The sequence below is a fragment of the Sinohyriopsis cumingii genome, chromosome 6 (genome assembly GCF_028554795.1).
Source record: "Sinohyriopsis cumingii isolate HCF-2022 chromosome 6, ASM2855479v2, whole genome shotgun sequence".
Taxonomy (NCBI): domain Eukaryota; kingdom Metazoa; phylum Mollusca; class Bivalvia; order Unionida; family Unionidae; genus Sinohyriopsis; species Sinohyriopsis cumingii.
Genome location: NC_142966.1, coordinates 111,924,974 through 111,943,388, shown reverse-complemented (window position 1 = coordinate 111,943,388; position 18,415 = coordinate 111,924,974). Strand labels below are relative to the sequence as shown.

Here is an 18,415-nt window from a genome sequence, read left to right as displayed (position 1 = left end):
GTTATTTGAATTATATTTGATTTTCAACTTTCTTTGTGACATAGTTCCTACCAACTTCACATTCTCAAATGTTGTCTCTTTTTATTTCTTGATAGGTTATGACATTCCTTATTGCTTATTTTGTAATTACTGTCTCATGGTGGGGGGGCATTTTTTAATGTATACTATTTTGTTGTTTAGCTGTGATGTTTTTCAATGTAGTTCCTTTTTTTCCACAGGTCATGTGATCAATGACCATAATTGAACTTCCTCACATCTAATGCACTTTTTTTTTACATCTGTCATATTCCAGACATTGGCTGTCTTTATAAAATTACAAGATTTTGAACTTTCTAATATTACTATACATTGCGATTCAGCCATTTATTTTAACTTTATAATGTTTCAGTTTGGCTTCCATTTATTAAGCAACTAATCCTATCCCTTTCATCTGACAAGTACATGCTCCTTTCATTTGATTCTTTTGGACTTCAAATTCTTTTCAACTTTGTACAAATCATCCTGTTTGTCATTCTTGTTTATAGAACACTCAATATCCTTTCCCTTCAATTTGTTATGTGTGTTCTGTGGCATAGGCTAAAATAAACAATCTTTACTATTTTAAATTTAAGAAGTGTTTTCACACTTTCATTATTATCTACACCACTCCAGTGGCCTTGTGGTTAGAGCATCTGCCTCAGATGTGGGAGTTCATGGGTTCGATCCCCTGGCCAAGTCATACCAAAGAATTATGAAGATGGTACTAGCATCTGCCTCACTTGGCACTCAGCATTAAGAGGTTAATGTTAGGACTGGTTGGTCTTGTGTCAAGATAATGTGACAAGGTGGAACATCATGCTACATGTCTGTGGCATGATGCTCCAGTGCTAGACATCACTATAAACTGCCACACTGCAGACATCATAGTGATATGACTGAAAAATTGTTAAAGCTACATTAAAAATCCCAGTCACACATACACGCTCATTTTGTATCTACAAATGATAATTTCCAGTGTTTATTAAGCTTTGAATAACTTTCTCTCTCTATTCACAACCTATCTGATGCACCCTACTGCATGTTGTATGGGGTCATTAATGGAGGCAGGAACTTGGGTGGTTAATTGGTTAGTGTGCAGGATTCATGACCAAATGGGCCTGGGTTTACTTCCTACCATTGTATTTACCTGGGTCATTTATTGAGGTGTGGTCCTTGGGCAAAGCACTTTGTTCTAATTACCTCATCACTAATTAACCTGTATGTGTTGCTGTGCTGTAAAGTACCAAACCACACCACACCTATGTACATATTTTTGCATTAAGACATTTGTTTCTTAATATTTTAGCATTGGCAGCAGAAATATCATTGCCCACATAACAAACATTACCGCTACACATTACGATTATTTTCATCACATTTACAACAGTAAACAGTATTTTTCTCATGAAAACACTGTGCTATCTTTATTTATTATATCTTTCTAGTGTATTAATAATTAAAGATAAAACTACTAATTACTGTTTTATTTTGGTATTTAAAATGTACACACTTTTAGAAAGCTATTTGCATGAACAATGTTAAGGCACAAAAATATTTTTAAGTACAAAAGATTGAATAATATGAGACATTAGAGTAAGAGATGTCCTCGATGAACCAGATGACAACATAAAACATGACATTCTAATTGTAATCCTTATTACATTTTTTGCAAAAGATAAATAATTATGAGAAGAAAAAAAGAATGGAGGTGAGACTAAGGACTTTAAAATCATTAATATGACATACTGTTTAAAGTTATATTTCAATTATGCAAAATAAACACATGATATTTTAAATGATAACAACATTAATTACTTTAGAGGGCTCTATAATTTGAGAGCTTGTTGCATCTACATAAATAAGATTGAAACTTAACTGCATTGGCAGGTACAAAATTGGACTGTGCCAGTTGATGTAAAACTGCTGAACCAAAATAGGGCAGTGGAAAAAGAATTTTACTTTGATCAAGCAGTCACTGAAGGGTACGTAATACTTTGACCTTTTGGTAAGTATGTGTCCAATGAAAAGACCAGGAGCCAGCCTTTAAAAAAAATTTAACGGGTGGGGGGGCTTATAGTAGGACACTTTTGTGTACAGAAAATAAGGATTTGCCAAAATTCAAAAAAAGTGGTTTAGATGGGCTTGTCATTGGAGTCTTGATTGAGAGCAAAACATTTATTTGGATACAAATCTTACTATGGTATTGATTTATTTTTACTTTTCAAAAATGACTTGTCAAAAAAGTGAGTAATAATTGATTAATGATACATTGTTGTGTAATTTACTTGGTTTTCTTTTTTATTAATTAAATATTCTCTTGCACAACAATAATACATTAAAAATATATATATGTTTGGATGGAAGGATAGGTAGATGAAGAATATTTATTGAGTTGACAGATTGATGAATAAATAAATGAATCTCGTTATTGTTTCCTAAGCATTTTAGAATAAGCATTTGCAGGTATTTATTCCCGGCATTTGTTAGAATCTGTGACAATAGGATATTTATGTTCGCTGTTGGAATTTGTAGCAATAGAATGTTAGAATTTGTGACAATAGGAGGTTAGAATTTGTGACAATAGGATGTTAGATGTTAGAATTTTTGACAATAGGATGTTAGAATATCTGACAATAGGATGTTAGATGTTAGAATTTGTGACAATAGGAGGTTAGAATTTGTGACAACAGGATGTTAGATGTTAGAATTTGTGACAATAGGATGTTAGATGTTAGATCTTGTGGCAATAGGATGTTAGAATTTGTGACAATAGGAGGTTAGAATTTTTGACAATAGGATGTTAGATGTTAGAATTTGTGGCAATAGGATATTAGAATTTGTGACAATAGGAGGTTAGCATTTGTGGCAATAGCATGTTAAATGTTAGAATTTGTGGCAATAGGATATTAGAATTTGTGACAATAGGAGGTTATAATTTGTGACAATAGGATGTTAGAATTTGTGGCAATAGGATGTTAGAATTTGTGACAATAGGATGTTAAATGTTAGAATTTTTGGCAATAGGATGTTATAATTTGTGACAATAGGAGGTAGAATTTGTGGCAATAGGATGTTAGATGTTAGGATTTGTGACAATAGGATATTAGAATTTGTGACAATAGGAGGTTAGAATTTGTGGCAATAGGATGTTAGAATTTGTGACAATAGGATGTTAGATGTTAGAATTTGTGGCAATAGGATGTTAGAATTTGTGGCAATATGATGTTAGAAGTTGAGACAATAGGAGGTTAGAATTTGTGACAATAGGATGTTAGAATTTGTGACAATAGGAGGTTAGCATTTGTGGCAATAGGATGTTAAATGTTCGAATTTTTGGCAATAAGATGTTAGAATTTGTGACAATAGGAGGTTAGAATTTGTGACAATAGGAGGTTAGAATTTGTGGCAATAGGAGGTTAGAATTTGTGGCAATAGGATGTTAGAATTTGTAACAATAGGAGGTTAGAATTTGTGACAGGATATTAGATGTTAGAATTTGTGGCAATAGGAGGTTAGAATTTGTGGCAATAGGATGTTAGAATTTGTGGCAATAGGATGTTAGATGTTAGGATTTGTGACAATAGGATGTTAGAATTTGTGACAATAGGAGGTTATAATTTGTGGCAATAGGATGTTAGAATTTGTGACAATAGGATGTTAGATGTTAGAATGATGTTAGAATTTGTGACAATAGGATGTTAGATGTTAGAATTTGTGGCAATAGGATGTTAGAATTTGTGGCAATAGGATGTTAGAAGTTGAGACAATAGGAGGTTAGAATTTGTGACAATAGGATGTTAGAATTTGTTGGCAATAGGATGTTAGAATTTGTGGCAATAGGATGTTAGAATTTGTGGCAATATGATGACAATGCTTGTTGACATAATGCTTTTAGTTTTTGTAAGGAGATTTAGTTTTAAAATGCAACTGCAGTCTTTAAAGCAAAACCTGACATTCTATTAAAGCTATGGCATTTCATTTAAGCTACAGTTTTAACCCAATAACTATTTCTTTTTGTTCTTAAACATTATAGCTCTTCCAGAAACATTTCAAGCAATGTTTGCTGACATACAATATAAACCTGATCATTTAAACTCATCAAAAAGACAAATGAATTAAGAATGAAAGGATCTGGAATATCTTTCAGCTAATCCTGGATAATCCATCACTTGAATTATATTGCTTTATTGAAAGAAGGTTTGTTTGATACCATGAAAATAAGCATTAGGGCAATCAATAAATCAAAATCACAAATCATTACTGTGACTGATTACTCACTGATTAGGAACTATTTATTTATTTATTTTATTTATTTATTTACAGAAACATACATAACACAGATTTCCTGTTATTATGTGCTTGGAGTTTAAATTTTTCAGAGATAATGATACAGTCATTTCTGATAAATTAAAAAATGTGGACAACCAAATTATTCATAAATGGCAATATTTAGAAAACTGGCAAAAAATATTAGAACCTGTTTTCAGATTTAAAAGATTTACTGTTGTTGCTATTTGTATACCTTTATGTTAGAAATGTTTAGATGGACATGCAGTTAAATTAAGCACAGATAAAATATAATAAAGCTAAAACAAAACCTAAAGTTTAAAACTAGGTTGCATGTAATGTTGACAGTTGACACAGTTTACACCAAAATGCCCACAGCTAAACAAAACTGAAAGACTGAAGACAAAGTTTTGAAAAGACAAAAAAACTGTTGTTGATGGTTTAAGAAAAGAAAAAGAAAAAACAAAGAAAATTTACCAAAATTTTAAACAAGTGGAGGGTTGACTTGTTGTGAATCAGATACATGATGGGAAAACAACAGTATATTCCAGTACCATCTTTCCGCCAAGTTTTGGTTAATGTAATTCAAAGGGTTTTATTTTCATAGGACTGTTTCCCTGGAACTTCGGACAAATGAGAGTAGCATCATACCACTTCAGCTGAGAATTGAATTTCTGTCCAAAGAACTGGATCATGAAGTCATTTATGCTGCCATTGTACTAGTGATGGTGTATGTTCTTATCATTTTTGAGGTAAATAAAAATAAATACAAAAATAAATTTATAATCAGTTTCCACAGTTAATGCTCAAAAAGACTGTAATTAACCAAAAATTCCATTAGCATTTATTTTTTATTACTTCTCAAATACTACTACTGTATACATTGCCAATTTTGATCCAAACATTGCCACAATGAATTGCCTGAAATACTCAGAAATGTGTCCAAGATAAACTCCTGAGCAGTTTTGATGAAAAATACCTCCAACATGTTGCCTGGAAATACTCAGAAATGTGTACAAGATAAACTTCTGAGCAGTTTTGATGAAAAACAATGCCAAAATGTTGCCTGGAAATACTCAGAAATGTGTACAAGATAAACTTCTGAGCAACTGTTGCAAAAACTGACAATGAAAGATAAAGAAAAGAGCAAAACATATCTAAAAATGTCCTCATATTCAGAATTCCTCTGGATAAAGGAACAAAAAATTCTGGTGTATCATTATTTGCTGCCACATGTACAAGATACATTAATGTTATACAGGTAGGTGACTAAGAGTACATGTATACAATTCTGGTTTATCATTATTTGCTGCCACATGTACAAGATACATTAATGTTATACAGGTAGGTGACTAAGAGTACATGTATACAATTCTGGTTTATCATTATTTGCTGCCACATGTACAAGATACATTAATGTTATACAGGTAGGTGACTAAGAGTACATGTATACAATTCTGGTGTATCATTATTTTCTGCCACATGTACAAGATACATTAATGTTATACAGGTAGGTGACTAAGAGTACATGTATACAATTCTGGTGTATCATTATTTGCTGTCACATGTACAAGATACATTAATGTTATACAGGTAGGTGACTAAGAGTACATGTATACAATTCTGGTGTATCATTATTTGCTGTCACATGTACAAGATACATTAATGTTATACAGGTAGGTGATTAAGAGTACATGTATTCATTTTCACTGAATTCTTATATTTTCATCATAATATTTATCTTTTGTTGCATTTAATTATATGGGGTACAATTACAGGGTTTTTGTAAGTTTTGTTTGTTTTTCAGTCAGTCTCAAAATGCGTGTGCATGTATTAATTCAGAATAATACAAAATTGATAATCTTACATGATTGTAACATGAAAATATACAGTGAAAACTCACAAGATTGAAATCACTCAGGACCAAATTAAATTTTCCATATTTATTTTTTGGTTTACTGACATCACTATTATTATTATTATCTAAGAGTGAAATGTGACAAGGGGTTCTGTTATATACAGGTTAAATATTTCATTTTAGGTGTCCTGTCATATACAGGTAAATGTTTCATTTTAGGTGTCCTGTCATTTTACAGGTTAATGTTTAATATTAGATGTCCTGTCATATACATGCAAATGTTTAATTTTAGATGTCCTGTCATGTGCAAATAAACATTTAATTTGTTTGAAAAATTATCAATAACCATGCAATTTGAAAAAAAAAATATCAATGATGATTATAATTTCACTACATTTGTGTATGTTTCTGTTTTTATTTCACTCTGCATGGTCTTAGGCTGACCAGTGGCTGACCATTGGCTGATCACATGCTCTGTTTAAGTTTTGGTTTGTGGGACTCATTTTAGTGTAAAATTTACATTTTGGATGAACATTTCTTTTTTGCTGAGTCAAGGTTTACTGAAATCAAAGAAGGAAATATTGGGGACCAAAAGCATGATTTGGTTTACAGGGGACCTAAGTTGTCAGTTGTTTTGGACAATATTTGCCATTCAAGAATTCATAATATTTTCATAAAACTCTATATCATAATTCATAATCTTTTCATTAAATATAATAAAAATATTTTCATAAAACTCTATGATCATAATTCATAATATTTTCATAAAACTCTATGATCATAATTCATAATATTTTTTTAAAAATCAATAAGTGGGAAAAATCTTAAATTTCCAATGAAAGATTTCAGTTTTGACTCAAAACTCAGTTGTTAGAAATAAGATCACTCAAATAAGAGAATATTAACAAAGTATCAATCATCATTAGCTGTTAATTAATCTGTATATAACACTCACTCAGCGGACCAGCTTAAACTTATCTTTATAGACAGAGAGTTGTTTGTATCAAGGCAGGAGTCATGGAGGTACATGTACATTAAAAGATGGAGGACAGGATAGGATGAAAGACCTACAATTAGCAGATACATATAGAAGTTAATGGGATGTGGGCAAATTGGTACATGAAAGTGAATGTGGATGATTTAATTATCTTTCTAATAAATAGACCATGCAAACAAAAACTGTATGACAACACTTTCTATACCCAGTATATCATGATCTGTTGAACCAAAAAATTGTGAATGATGGTTGTGTTGGGCAGGTTGTCACTATATGCAGTGAAAATATGCAGAAAATTTTAATTGGACCTGAAAACAATGTCTGCTATGAACAAGTGCTCACTTTATGCAGGTGGTTGCTAGACATGCTTTGGCTGTATTTAATACAACACTGTTTCCTGTAAATTCTGCTCAGATATTTGAGTTGAAGGCCAGACCATTATGCCTTTGGTCTTCAGGTCTTTTTTTTCTTAGGTATTTATGCTTTTATTTGACATTATCATCTATTTCTCCAGATTGTGCACAGAACCTTGGCTGCCATTTTGGGATCTCTTGGGGCTCTGGCCATTTTAGCTGCACTTAACAAGGTAATTACTTAAATCAGATTACAGTGATACCTAAGGGACTCTTAACTCACTAGTAATTACATTTAATTCTGGGTACTGTCCTAAGGGGCTCCCAGATTACTGGTAATTACAATTAACTTATTTATAGTGATGCCTAATGGACTCACAAATTACTGTAAATTAGTGATACCTAAGCGACACCCAAATCACTAGTAATTACATTTAATTCTGGGTACAGTCCTAAGGGACTCCCAGATTACTGTTAATTACAGTGATACCTAATGGACACCCAGATCACTTGTAATTACATTTAATTCTGAGTACAGTTCTAAGGGACTCCCAGATCACTGGTAATTACAATTAACTTATTTATAGTGACTTCTATGGGACTCCCAAATTACTGTTAATTGCAGTGATGTCTTAGGGACACCCAAATTACTGGTAATAACAGTTAAATCTGGTTGTAGGAATGCCCAAGGGACTCCCAAATTACTGATATAGCATAAACTGTCGTATCAGAAGTTTCCATGGGGATAAAATTTTGAGGTTAGGAGTAAATGGACAGTTTTATGTGCATACATTTTGTGGTCCACACTGTATAATTGCACAGTATGGTTTTAGATGAAAGGGTACTATGATCACAGAATGTACAATTGCAGGAAATGTAAATATTCCATAAGTTGATATTTTCGATGATTGTATGAGAGTCTCACCAGCAAGGAAGGGTAATTGGTGGGAAGTGTGTGTGCATGTTGCACCTGACTAGAGTTGGCCTGTTAAGCAACCGTACTATGCATTTACATTATTACAGTAAAACCTGTCTTGAAAGACCACACCTTCTGCCCAAAAATAATGGTCTCTCAAGACAGGTGGTCTTTCATGACAGGTCAAAACAATATATAACCAATAAATCTGTGCAACGAGAACCTGGTCATTCAGGACAGGTGGTCTTTCATAGCAGTGTGATAAGAAGAACCACTGACAGACGTTAATGTTACCAACGTGAAAAAATAATCGAAGTAGAGCAAAAACTACAAGTTGAAATCATCAAGAGAAGGATGTTAATCATGGAACACAAACATGTGTTTGTGGCTGTAAATGCGATTTGTGGGCTGATCACGGCAGCAGTTGTTGGTGTGGGTGTGGTGGGAATCATGACCATGACAACGTCATAGATGCAACAGTCAGAATTATTGTCATTAGTAGCTGGTACCTCCAGTGTTACTAGCTAAATAAATTTAATATGATTACATTCATGAATACTTGTTTATTCAGAACTTCTTATGGTGGCTCTATGTAAGTCTCTATAAGATTGGTGAACTCTACTCGGTGACTATCAAGAATAAAATAATTAGCATGGTCGAGTTCGAGACTCTGCTGGCTGGAATGGAAAATCACAGACAACTCTGAGCACAGATAAGAAACTGTGGAGTAAGGGATTTACAGACAGTAAAAGTAAAGTGAAACAAAAAGATAAATAAATACCAAAACAAGCATTGTACTGATAATGTGACAATCTCTAAGACATGTCTACCATCAGAGAGTGATAATGGCTATTTTAATAGTCACCACCTTTTGTCTCTCATGACGATGTCTTCTTATATGGTCACATATTGATAATTTTCATGGATTACGATCCGTGGGTTCACATGCATTATTTGTGTGAATTATTATAGTATATACTCAAATAATAGGGAATAGAAGGAGTCTGGAACATTAATAATACTTTCATAAAGTCAGTTTTCATTCCAAATATCTTTAATGATCATTACTTATTTTATTTTTTGTCACAACTGTTTCATTTTTGGTGGATAGCTGTAATTTTTAAATAGCTTGGAAAAAATATTTTTTTGCTCTGATTTATAGAATCCTCCCTATTATATTCATTATATTAGTGTATAAAAATGAATTATCATTAACTAATTAGGAAAAAATATATTCAGGCTCTAAAGAAAATCCCAGAATGCCACCCTTCCAAAATTAAATGGTCAGTTTCTACGAACTGCTGAAATTTCACTGTATGTATGTCCTGTATTTTGTTCTTCAGAAACCAAGCCTGGAAATGATAATAACATGGCTAGATATTGAAACACTTTCTTTGCTGTTTGGGATGATGATCATTGTGGCTATCCTGTCTGAGACGGGATTCTTTGACTTCTGTGCCCTCCAGGTTAGTACTTGTTATGGGGAGATAACTCTAATTGTCTGCATAGTGATTTCATATGATACATGTCAAACTGCAAATTAAAAAACTGTTTCCTATGAAAGAAGATTTTAAGATGATGTAGGAGATTTTTAAACCTTACTGATGCATGTGAGTACTGTAATGTCCTTAAAAAATAAACATAATAAAGTCAAAGTGTATGATTTTCCTAAAAATTTTATAAATATTAACTCAATTTACCAGTCAATTTTCATGTGTAAATTAATTTACAATTAAACATTTATTCTTGATACTTTGGGTTTAATGGAAAATTAAAACTACCAAACCATCCATGTAAATATATATCACATTACAGAAAATAGATGTCCATAAATGAAAAGTAGGTGAGATGTTAGCCAAAACTATTCCACTGAATTTTAATTCTTAATTTTCTTTGCAGGCCTACAAATTGGCAAAGGGGAAGGTATGGCCCCTTATAACACTGCTGTGTGCATTTAGTTGCATTGTGTCTGCGTTTCTTGATAATGTAACAACGATTCTTCTCCTTACTCCAGTTACAATAAGGTCGGTATTGTGGATTTTCTTTTGGTATTTATTTTTTTAATACAAATTTGAAGAAAGAAAACCCCAGAATATTCAAAAGAAATTAACTGTAGCAAAAATATATTTTCAGTTTAAAAATAAGACTTCAGTGAGCTTAATCCTCATTGTTTTTCCACAGTGTTTCAAGGTAAATATATTTCTATTGGACAGGTATTAAATATAATCAAATAATTTTATGCATAACATACCATTTTGTCCTTTAAATTATTTTATTTGAAATGTTTCAGTTATTGGACAAAATCAATATTCTTGATATAAATATGTAAAACAAAAAGCTCAATAGAGTATTTCAAAAGACTTTATCATGCAGCATATTTAATTTGTACATGCCAGTATGGCACTCTCTTGATGAGATTTGTACAAGCCAGTAAGGTACTCTCTTGATGAGATTTGTACAAGCCAGTAAGGTACTCTCTTGATGAGATTTGTACAAGCCAGTAAGGTACTCTCTTGATGAGATTTGTACTAGCCAGCATGTTGGCAGGCTGTCTTGATGAGATTTGTACTGGCCAGAATGTTGGCAGGCTGTCTTGATGAGGTTTGTACTAGCCAGTATTTCACTGTCTTTATGAGATTGGTATTAGCCAGCATGTTGTCAGGCTGTCTTGATGAAATTTGTACTAGCCAGCATGTTGGCAGGCTGTCTTGATGAGATTTGTACTGGCCAGAATGTTGACAGGCTGTCTTGATGAGGTTTGTACTAATCGGTATGTTGCTTTCTTGATGAGATTTGTACTAGCCAGCATGTTGTCAGGCTGTCTTGATGAGGTTTGTACTAGCCAGTATGTTTGCAGGTTGTCTTGATGAGATTTGGACTAGATAATATGTTTGCAGGCTGTCATGGTGAGATTTGTACTAGCCTGTATGTTTTCAGGCTGTCTTTATGAGATCTATAAAAGCCATTATGTTTGCAGGCTGTCTTGATGAGATTTGTACTAGCCTATGTGTTTGGAGGCTGTCTTTATGAGATTTATAGAAGCTAGTATGCTTGTAGGCTGTCTTGATGAGTTTTGGACTAGCCAGTATGTTGGCAGGCTGCCTTGATGAGATTTGTACTAGCCAGTATGTTGGTAGGCTGTCTTGATGAGATTTGTACTAGCCAGCATGCTGGCATTCTGTCTTGATGAGATTTGTGCTGACCAAGATGTTTGCAGGCTGTCTTGATGAGATTTATACAAGCTAGTATGCTTGTAGGCTGTCTTGATGATATTTGCACTAGCCTGCATGTTTGGAGGCTGTCTTGATGAGATTATTTGAGCTGATATGAAAGCAAATCAGGTTGAGATATCTGTAGTGCAGGCCAGTGAGATGAAATATACACCACTCCCTCGATAACTCACGCTATGATAACTCGCAAACCCGCTTATAATGCAGAGTCAGGCATGGATCCCATTTTTTTCAACCAGAAAATGCCCCAAAAATTGATCCCTATTTCTTGAACTTGAAAAAAATTGCAATCGAAATTGGTAACTGAAACGTTGATATTTTGCTTGTTTTATGGTCAAAAATGCTAAATATGACCTGGAAACTTTAATCACCATTTTTAAATTTATCAACTTTTAATAAGAATTCATATAATCGGTTACTTTTTCTTTCTAAACAACATTTTTAGTTCACCATAATTATATTCAAGGAAATTTCTATCAATGAAAATTTCACTTATGCTTAGTGTAGGCAGTACAGTAATATTTAAATGCCAATTTAAGTAATTTTTATTAAGTGAAATTTGTGTTTTAATTCTATCTTTCAGTTCCACTCAATGCAGTGTGTATTTAAATGTAAAATGTGTCATTCTACTGTAACTGCTGTCTGCAAGCGTTTCTCTGAAAACCTAGTTAAGTGCTGACCATGTTTTGAGAACTGACTTGCAGGAGTATTTGTTTTATTGTTGCACTGGCTTCCTTTGTATTATCATGTTAATGATGTCTTTTGAATCAAATAAAGGAGGTGGAATACAAAAATAATTTAAAAGGCATGCAAATCCTACATACCTATAATCTAGCTATCCCGGTCATATGTCGGGTGAACTCACTTCGGTTGATCAATTGAACACTTATAAATTTTATTGTGTATGTAACATAAACTACCATAAATTAACTGACTCTTTCATAACTGTGATCAAAGATAACAAGGCAACCAAGCAAAATGAATACTTGGTAAAATAAAGAGCTTGGTTTCACAGATACAGACCATTGTGGGAAAGCGATTTTCAGAGAATTTCTGAAATGGCACTTAGAGATATCCTCAAGGATCATAAGAAATGTCACTATTACTTTCAGTGAAATCACGATATCAATGTTGTACTAATTGAACAATACAAAAATTAAGTTTTGATGTAGGTAATTGTCTCTTGACAAATTGTTGATAGTTTTTGTAAAAAAGGAATCTTGTTTGGTGATATATCAACAGATAGTCTAGTTTCTGGTAACTTTGTCTGCCAACTTGCTAGTACACTATTTAATATTACTTTGGGAACCAGACTAATCAGCAAACCAAAAAGCAGTGATGCAATACACGTTTTTGCGTACACGTAACAGTTGTTGAAACCAGTTGGAATGATCTTTCACATGTTAGAAATTTTGAAAATAAATTTTATTTATACAGAATAACAAACAATTTAATTAGAAAAAGCACGTTATTAACAGTTATTATCGATGTGATTTTAAAAGAAGGATTCAGTCATTAAACAGCGCAGTTCGCTACCCCCACATGGTTTTCTCTATGTATAAGTGGATTTTTTTTAATTTTTGGAGGTCCCTCGATAACTTGCACCCTTGCTTATAATGCAGTCTATGTTTGTGGACCCTACTGTGTGCAAGTTATCGAGGGAGAGGTGTAATTGTAATAATTTTGTCAAGTCTGTTTAGGGTGTACAAATAAATGAGGTTCTAACGTGTTTATGATTTTAAGATAAAGTTTTATTGCAATGGATAGTGTTGTTCATACCTTACAGACTGTGTGAAGTTCTGAATCTAGATCCCAAGAAGATTTTGATAGCTGAAGTTTTGTTTTCTAATATTGGTGGTACTGCTACTGCCATCGGGGATCCCCCAAATGTCATCATAGTGTCAGACCGCGCATTGAAGAAGAAGGTATGATATACTCTGTAGCAAGGTGCTTAAGGTCTATTTGAGATTTGAAAATTAAGACGGAAATCCCCTTCTTTATTTGAACAAATGGGGAAATTTTCTAAATATAGGAGAAATTTAACAAAGAAATAAAGGTAGCACTTGCAAATATGATACATGATTCTCTCACATTGTTTATTATTTAAGCATGAATCCTGTTAATGCACAATTGATTCTCCTGTCAATTGTTAACTACATGCCATAGAATAGATCTTCCTTGTCAATTGTCAACTACATGCCATGGAAAAGATCTTCCTGTCAATTGTCAAATACATGCAAACTTTGGGGATATTTCTGGAAGGAGGAGTTAAAATTGTATTGGAAACTATGTACAATTGATGACAAAACAGCATATCTACATAATGATTTACAAATGTCAACATCAGTACAGTAGTAGCAAAATACAAATTTCTCAGAAACAATGTAAATTTCCTTTAATTTTACTTCTATATAGAATTTAGTTAAAGTTACTGATGTTATGCTATATACATGTATATATAGTAGCCATGATAAAAGGGTTACATGGAGGCCTTAATATTGTATAAAATGAAGGATAGCAGCCATGATAAGAGTGTTACATAGAGGCCTAAATGTTGTACAAAACAAATTACAGCAGATATGATAAGAGTTGCATTGAGGCCTCCATGTTGTACAAAACAAATTATAGCAGATATGATAAGAGTTGCATTGAGGCCTCCATGTTGTACAAAACAAATTATAGCAGATATGATACGAGTGTTGCATTGAGGTCTCAAGGTTGTACAGACAAGGGAAAGGCTACTTTAATGTTACAGGTGTCTCAATTTTTATCGATCAAAGACTACTGAAGTGAACATTTTAAGGAAAACTACTGATTCAGAATGAAAACTTTCAGGAAAAATACTGAACTGAAAATTTTCAGGAAAACTACTTGATTGAAAATTTTCAGGAAAACTACTTGATTGAAAATTTTCAAGAAAACTAAATTTGAAAATTTTCAGAAAAAATGCTTAAATTAAAATTTTCAGAAATACTACTTAATTGAAAATTTTCAGGAAAACTGCTTAAGTGAAATCTTTCACTTAAAACTACTGAATGGAAGATTTTCAGGAAAACTACTTAATTGAACAATTTCCACTAAATAGAAAATTGTCAGGAATTGAACATTTTACACTTAATAGAATATTTTCAGGAAAAACTACATAATTAAAATATTCAGGAAAACTGCTTAATTGTTGCTCTTCAGATGCCATGCAGAATACAACTATACAGATTAAAACTATTAATGGCAACAAATAAAAAAAATATCTTTTTCACAAAAAAGGCCTTAATTTTTTTCTTCTTCTTCTGATTTGAAGATTTAATTCTAACGTTCCTAGTAAAAAAAATTTTAAAGTAATCTTGGAAAACAAATAAATATGGCTAGAGGGCTTGTACAAGATACTGTTCAGTACTGATTACCACATGAGTTTCAATAATTCTTAATTCTGCACTATTTTCAATGGTGGTAGCAAGAAATAATATTTCTTCCATTGCAATGCTTGTTCTTACTTTCTACCACAAAACTGGGCACTGCTCCAGTAGCCTAGTGGTTAGAGCACATGCCTCGGATGTGGGACATTGTGGGTTTGAACCCCAATCAAGTCATACCAAAGACTTATAAAAATGGCATTATTAGCTACCTCAATAGGTGCTCAGCTTTAAGAAGTTAGTGTCAGGATAAATGTGACTGGGTGGGACATCATGATACATGTCAGCAGCATGATGCCCCAGACATAACTATAAAACTGCTACATTGCAGACATCATAGCAATATGACTAAAATTATTTTAAAGCTACATTAAAGATCCAAATCACACACACACACTACCATAAAACTGCTTAACGGAATTAAGAATACGTTAATATTATCGAAGTCTGCAACATGATTTTACAGCAGTAACATATTGTGAATTAATTTATCATTATCAATATAACTTTGTTTGTATTCACACAAATATAACATTTCTGTGCGCTCATAATTATATGGAAGCGGAAATGTGTAGTAAAGTCTTCACAAACAGATAAGTTTTGTTGAACAAATTTTGAGTGCTTCAAGCCAAGAAATTAGCTAAAATAAGTACAAGTGTGCGACCAGATCTTGTTAATACTACAAATTTTTATCTTGCTTTTCAAAATCAGTTTCAACATATTTGTAATACTTTAACAGAAATATTAGCTTCTTTATCTTACCTGACTAATTCATTTTATCCTGAATAGCTTACTTTTCAGGCTATTTGTAAAATTTAACTGATTTAAGTTGAGGTCCTCACCCTAATGAATCAGAACTTGTAATTAATCTTTACAGCACTGTAATTTATTTAAGTGATTCATTTCAGTGAGTGCATTATCTTTTACATTTCTACACCCAAGATCTCTGTAGTGATAATCATTTCATGATGCACCATTTATCAAGAAATTACATGGCATTGTTTATCAGTGGTGTGGCTGTCCATATTTTCCTAAACAGGTGGATCTCAAATTACCATCAGGTAAATGTTACCTATAGAACAAATGAAATTCCTACACATAATTTATAACTTATTTAATTCTTAAATGTATTTATTTAACAACATGAAATGAAATGCAGGTCTGTGGTGATTTCCCCTTACTTGTCACTTATCACACATGCTGAGTTCACATACTTATCCCTACAAAGCAAATCAAACAAAAAGATTCATTGGAATTCAGGTCCACTTTTTGAATGAACTTGATTATAAGTCAGTGGTGATTTTTGATTTTTCAAATTTAATTTGAAACTGACCAAAGGCTAAGAGAAGATAGATATAATTCAGATTCAAAATCTATGCTTTTTGAGAACCATAATGAGAATAGTTTGCGAATGAGAACTGGTAGGATGCCAGCACAGAGCCCCCACAAAAAATAATGCATTCACTGTAGTTTGAAATATTTTTTGTAAATGTCTATTGGTTTTTTCGAAACTTTTTTAGAACCTGACACTTCTTTAAATGTTGTGTTTTTTTATTATTGTTTTATTTTAAATGCATATAGGGCCTGGATTTTTCTAATTTCACGCTGCATCTGATCCCTGGGATTTTACTGGTGTCGCTAGTGGGATATGGCTTGCTAAGATTTGTCTATAGAAAGATGGAATCTCTAGAGAATAAAGACCCTCCAGAAATCAGAGGTATGAAAATGGTTTACTAATCAATCTTCTAATGTAGGGGTCGGCAATTTATGGCATGCATGCCACAAGGTGGCACGTTAAGAGGTTTTGTGTGGCATGCAAAAGGCAGACAAAAATCTCAATTTTGATGCTGTTACTCTCTTACTGTTCATTTTGTAATTAAGCCAGAAAGAAGTGGCACATTGTCTAAAATAGGTTGCCAACCCCTTTTCTAATGGGACTCACTCACACTTGTAGTGAAACATGCAGATTGTGCATGTGTGTCTTCCAGGTTCAGAAAATGCACTCATGATCAAAGCCTTTATTAATAAAGAACACACTGTCTTAACTTAGGCAAGTTTGTCTTATTTTCATAATTTGTGTGACTTTTTCTCACTCATTCATAAACAGATTTGATATTTTATTGCTTTTCTTGAAAACAGTAAAAAGGTCTGTCTTTGTTTAGTTATTCATTAATTCATCTCTATGTTTTATTGATATTGTTTTTTATTATGTGTTTATTTACTTACATTTTTTTATATATCTACACATTTATCTTTTAAGAACTAAAGAAAGAAATACAGTCATGGGACAGAGCAGCACATAGAATCACAGTAGTGACTCGAGAGGAAAGTTTGATGAAGGCTCTGTTCCTTCAGAGAAAAGTGATCTTGGAAAATAAATTGACCCGAAAAATCTACCAGCTTAAGTAAGAAGTACACAAAAACCTGCTATAACATGCTTCATAATAGTACATTGACAGTCTGCTATAACATGCTTCATAATAGTACATTGACACTCTGCTATAACATGCTTCATAATAGTACATTGACACTCTGCTATAACATGCTTCATAATAGTACATTGACAGTCTGCTATAACATGCTTCATAATAGTACACTGACACTCTGCTATAACATGCTTCATAATAGTAAAATGATACTCTGCTATAACATGCTTCATAATAGTACATTGACAGTCTGCTATAACATGCTTCATAATAGTACAATGATACTCTGTTATAACATGCTTCATAATAGTACATTGACAGTCTGCTATAACATGCTTCATAATAGTACATTGACACTCTGCTATAACATGCTTCATAATAGTACACTGACACTCTGCTATAACATGCTTCATAATAGTACATTGACACTCTGCTATAACATGCTTCATGATACTACATTGACACTCTGCTATAACATGTTTCATAATAGTACACTGACACGCTGCTATAACGTGCTTTATAATAGTACATTGACACTCTGCTATAACATGCTTCATAATAGTACATTGACACTCTGCTATAACATGATTCATAATAGTACATTGACACTCTGCTATAACATGCTTCATAATAGTACACTGACACGCTGCTATAACATGCTTTATAATAGTACATTGACACTCTGCTATAACATGCTTCATTATAGTACATTGACAGTCTGCTATAACATGCTTCATAATAGTACATTGACACTCTGCTATAACATGCTTCATAATAGTACATTGACACTCTGCTATAACATGCTTCATAATAGTACATTGACACTCTGCTATAACATGCTTCATAATAGTACATTGACACTCTGCTATAACATGATTCATAATAGTACATTGACACTCTGCTATAACATGTTTCATAAT

At 32.7% G+C, this 18,415-nt stretch overlaps 1 protein-coding gene across 6 annotated transcripts in view; it reads left to right on the top strand.

Moving 5' to 3' along the window:
• LOC149797728 (P protein-like) overlaps nucleotides 1-18,415 on the top strand; it is a 135,413-nt gene that overhangs the window by 83,086 nt on the left and 33,912 nt on the right. For all 6 annotated transcript variants that reach the window (XM_089962669.1, XM_089962667.1, XM_089962665.1 and 3 more), the window contains exons 6-13: nucleotides 1,906-2,000; nucleotides 4,913-5,057; nucleotides 7,675-7,746; nucleotides 9,773-9,895; nucleotides 10,329-10,453; nucleotides 13,446-13,584; nucleotides 16,651-16,786; nucleotides 17,330-17,474. In XM_089962669.1, coding sequence (XP_089818795.1) covers nucleotides 1,906-2,000; nucleotides 4,913-5,057; nucleotides 7,675-7,746; nucleotides 9,773-9,895; nucleotides 10,329-10,453; nucleotides 13,446-13,584; nucleotides 16,651-16,786; nucleotides 17,330-17,474 — 980 coding nt within the window. The remainder of the gene's footprint in view (nucleotides 1-1,905; nucleotides 2,001-4,912; nucleotides 5,058-7,674; nucleotides 7,747-9,772; nucleotides 9,896-10,328; nucleotides 10,454-13,445; nucleotides 13,585-16,650; nucleotides 16,787-17,329; nucleotides 17,475-18,415) is intronic.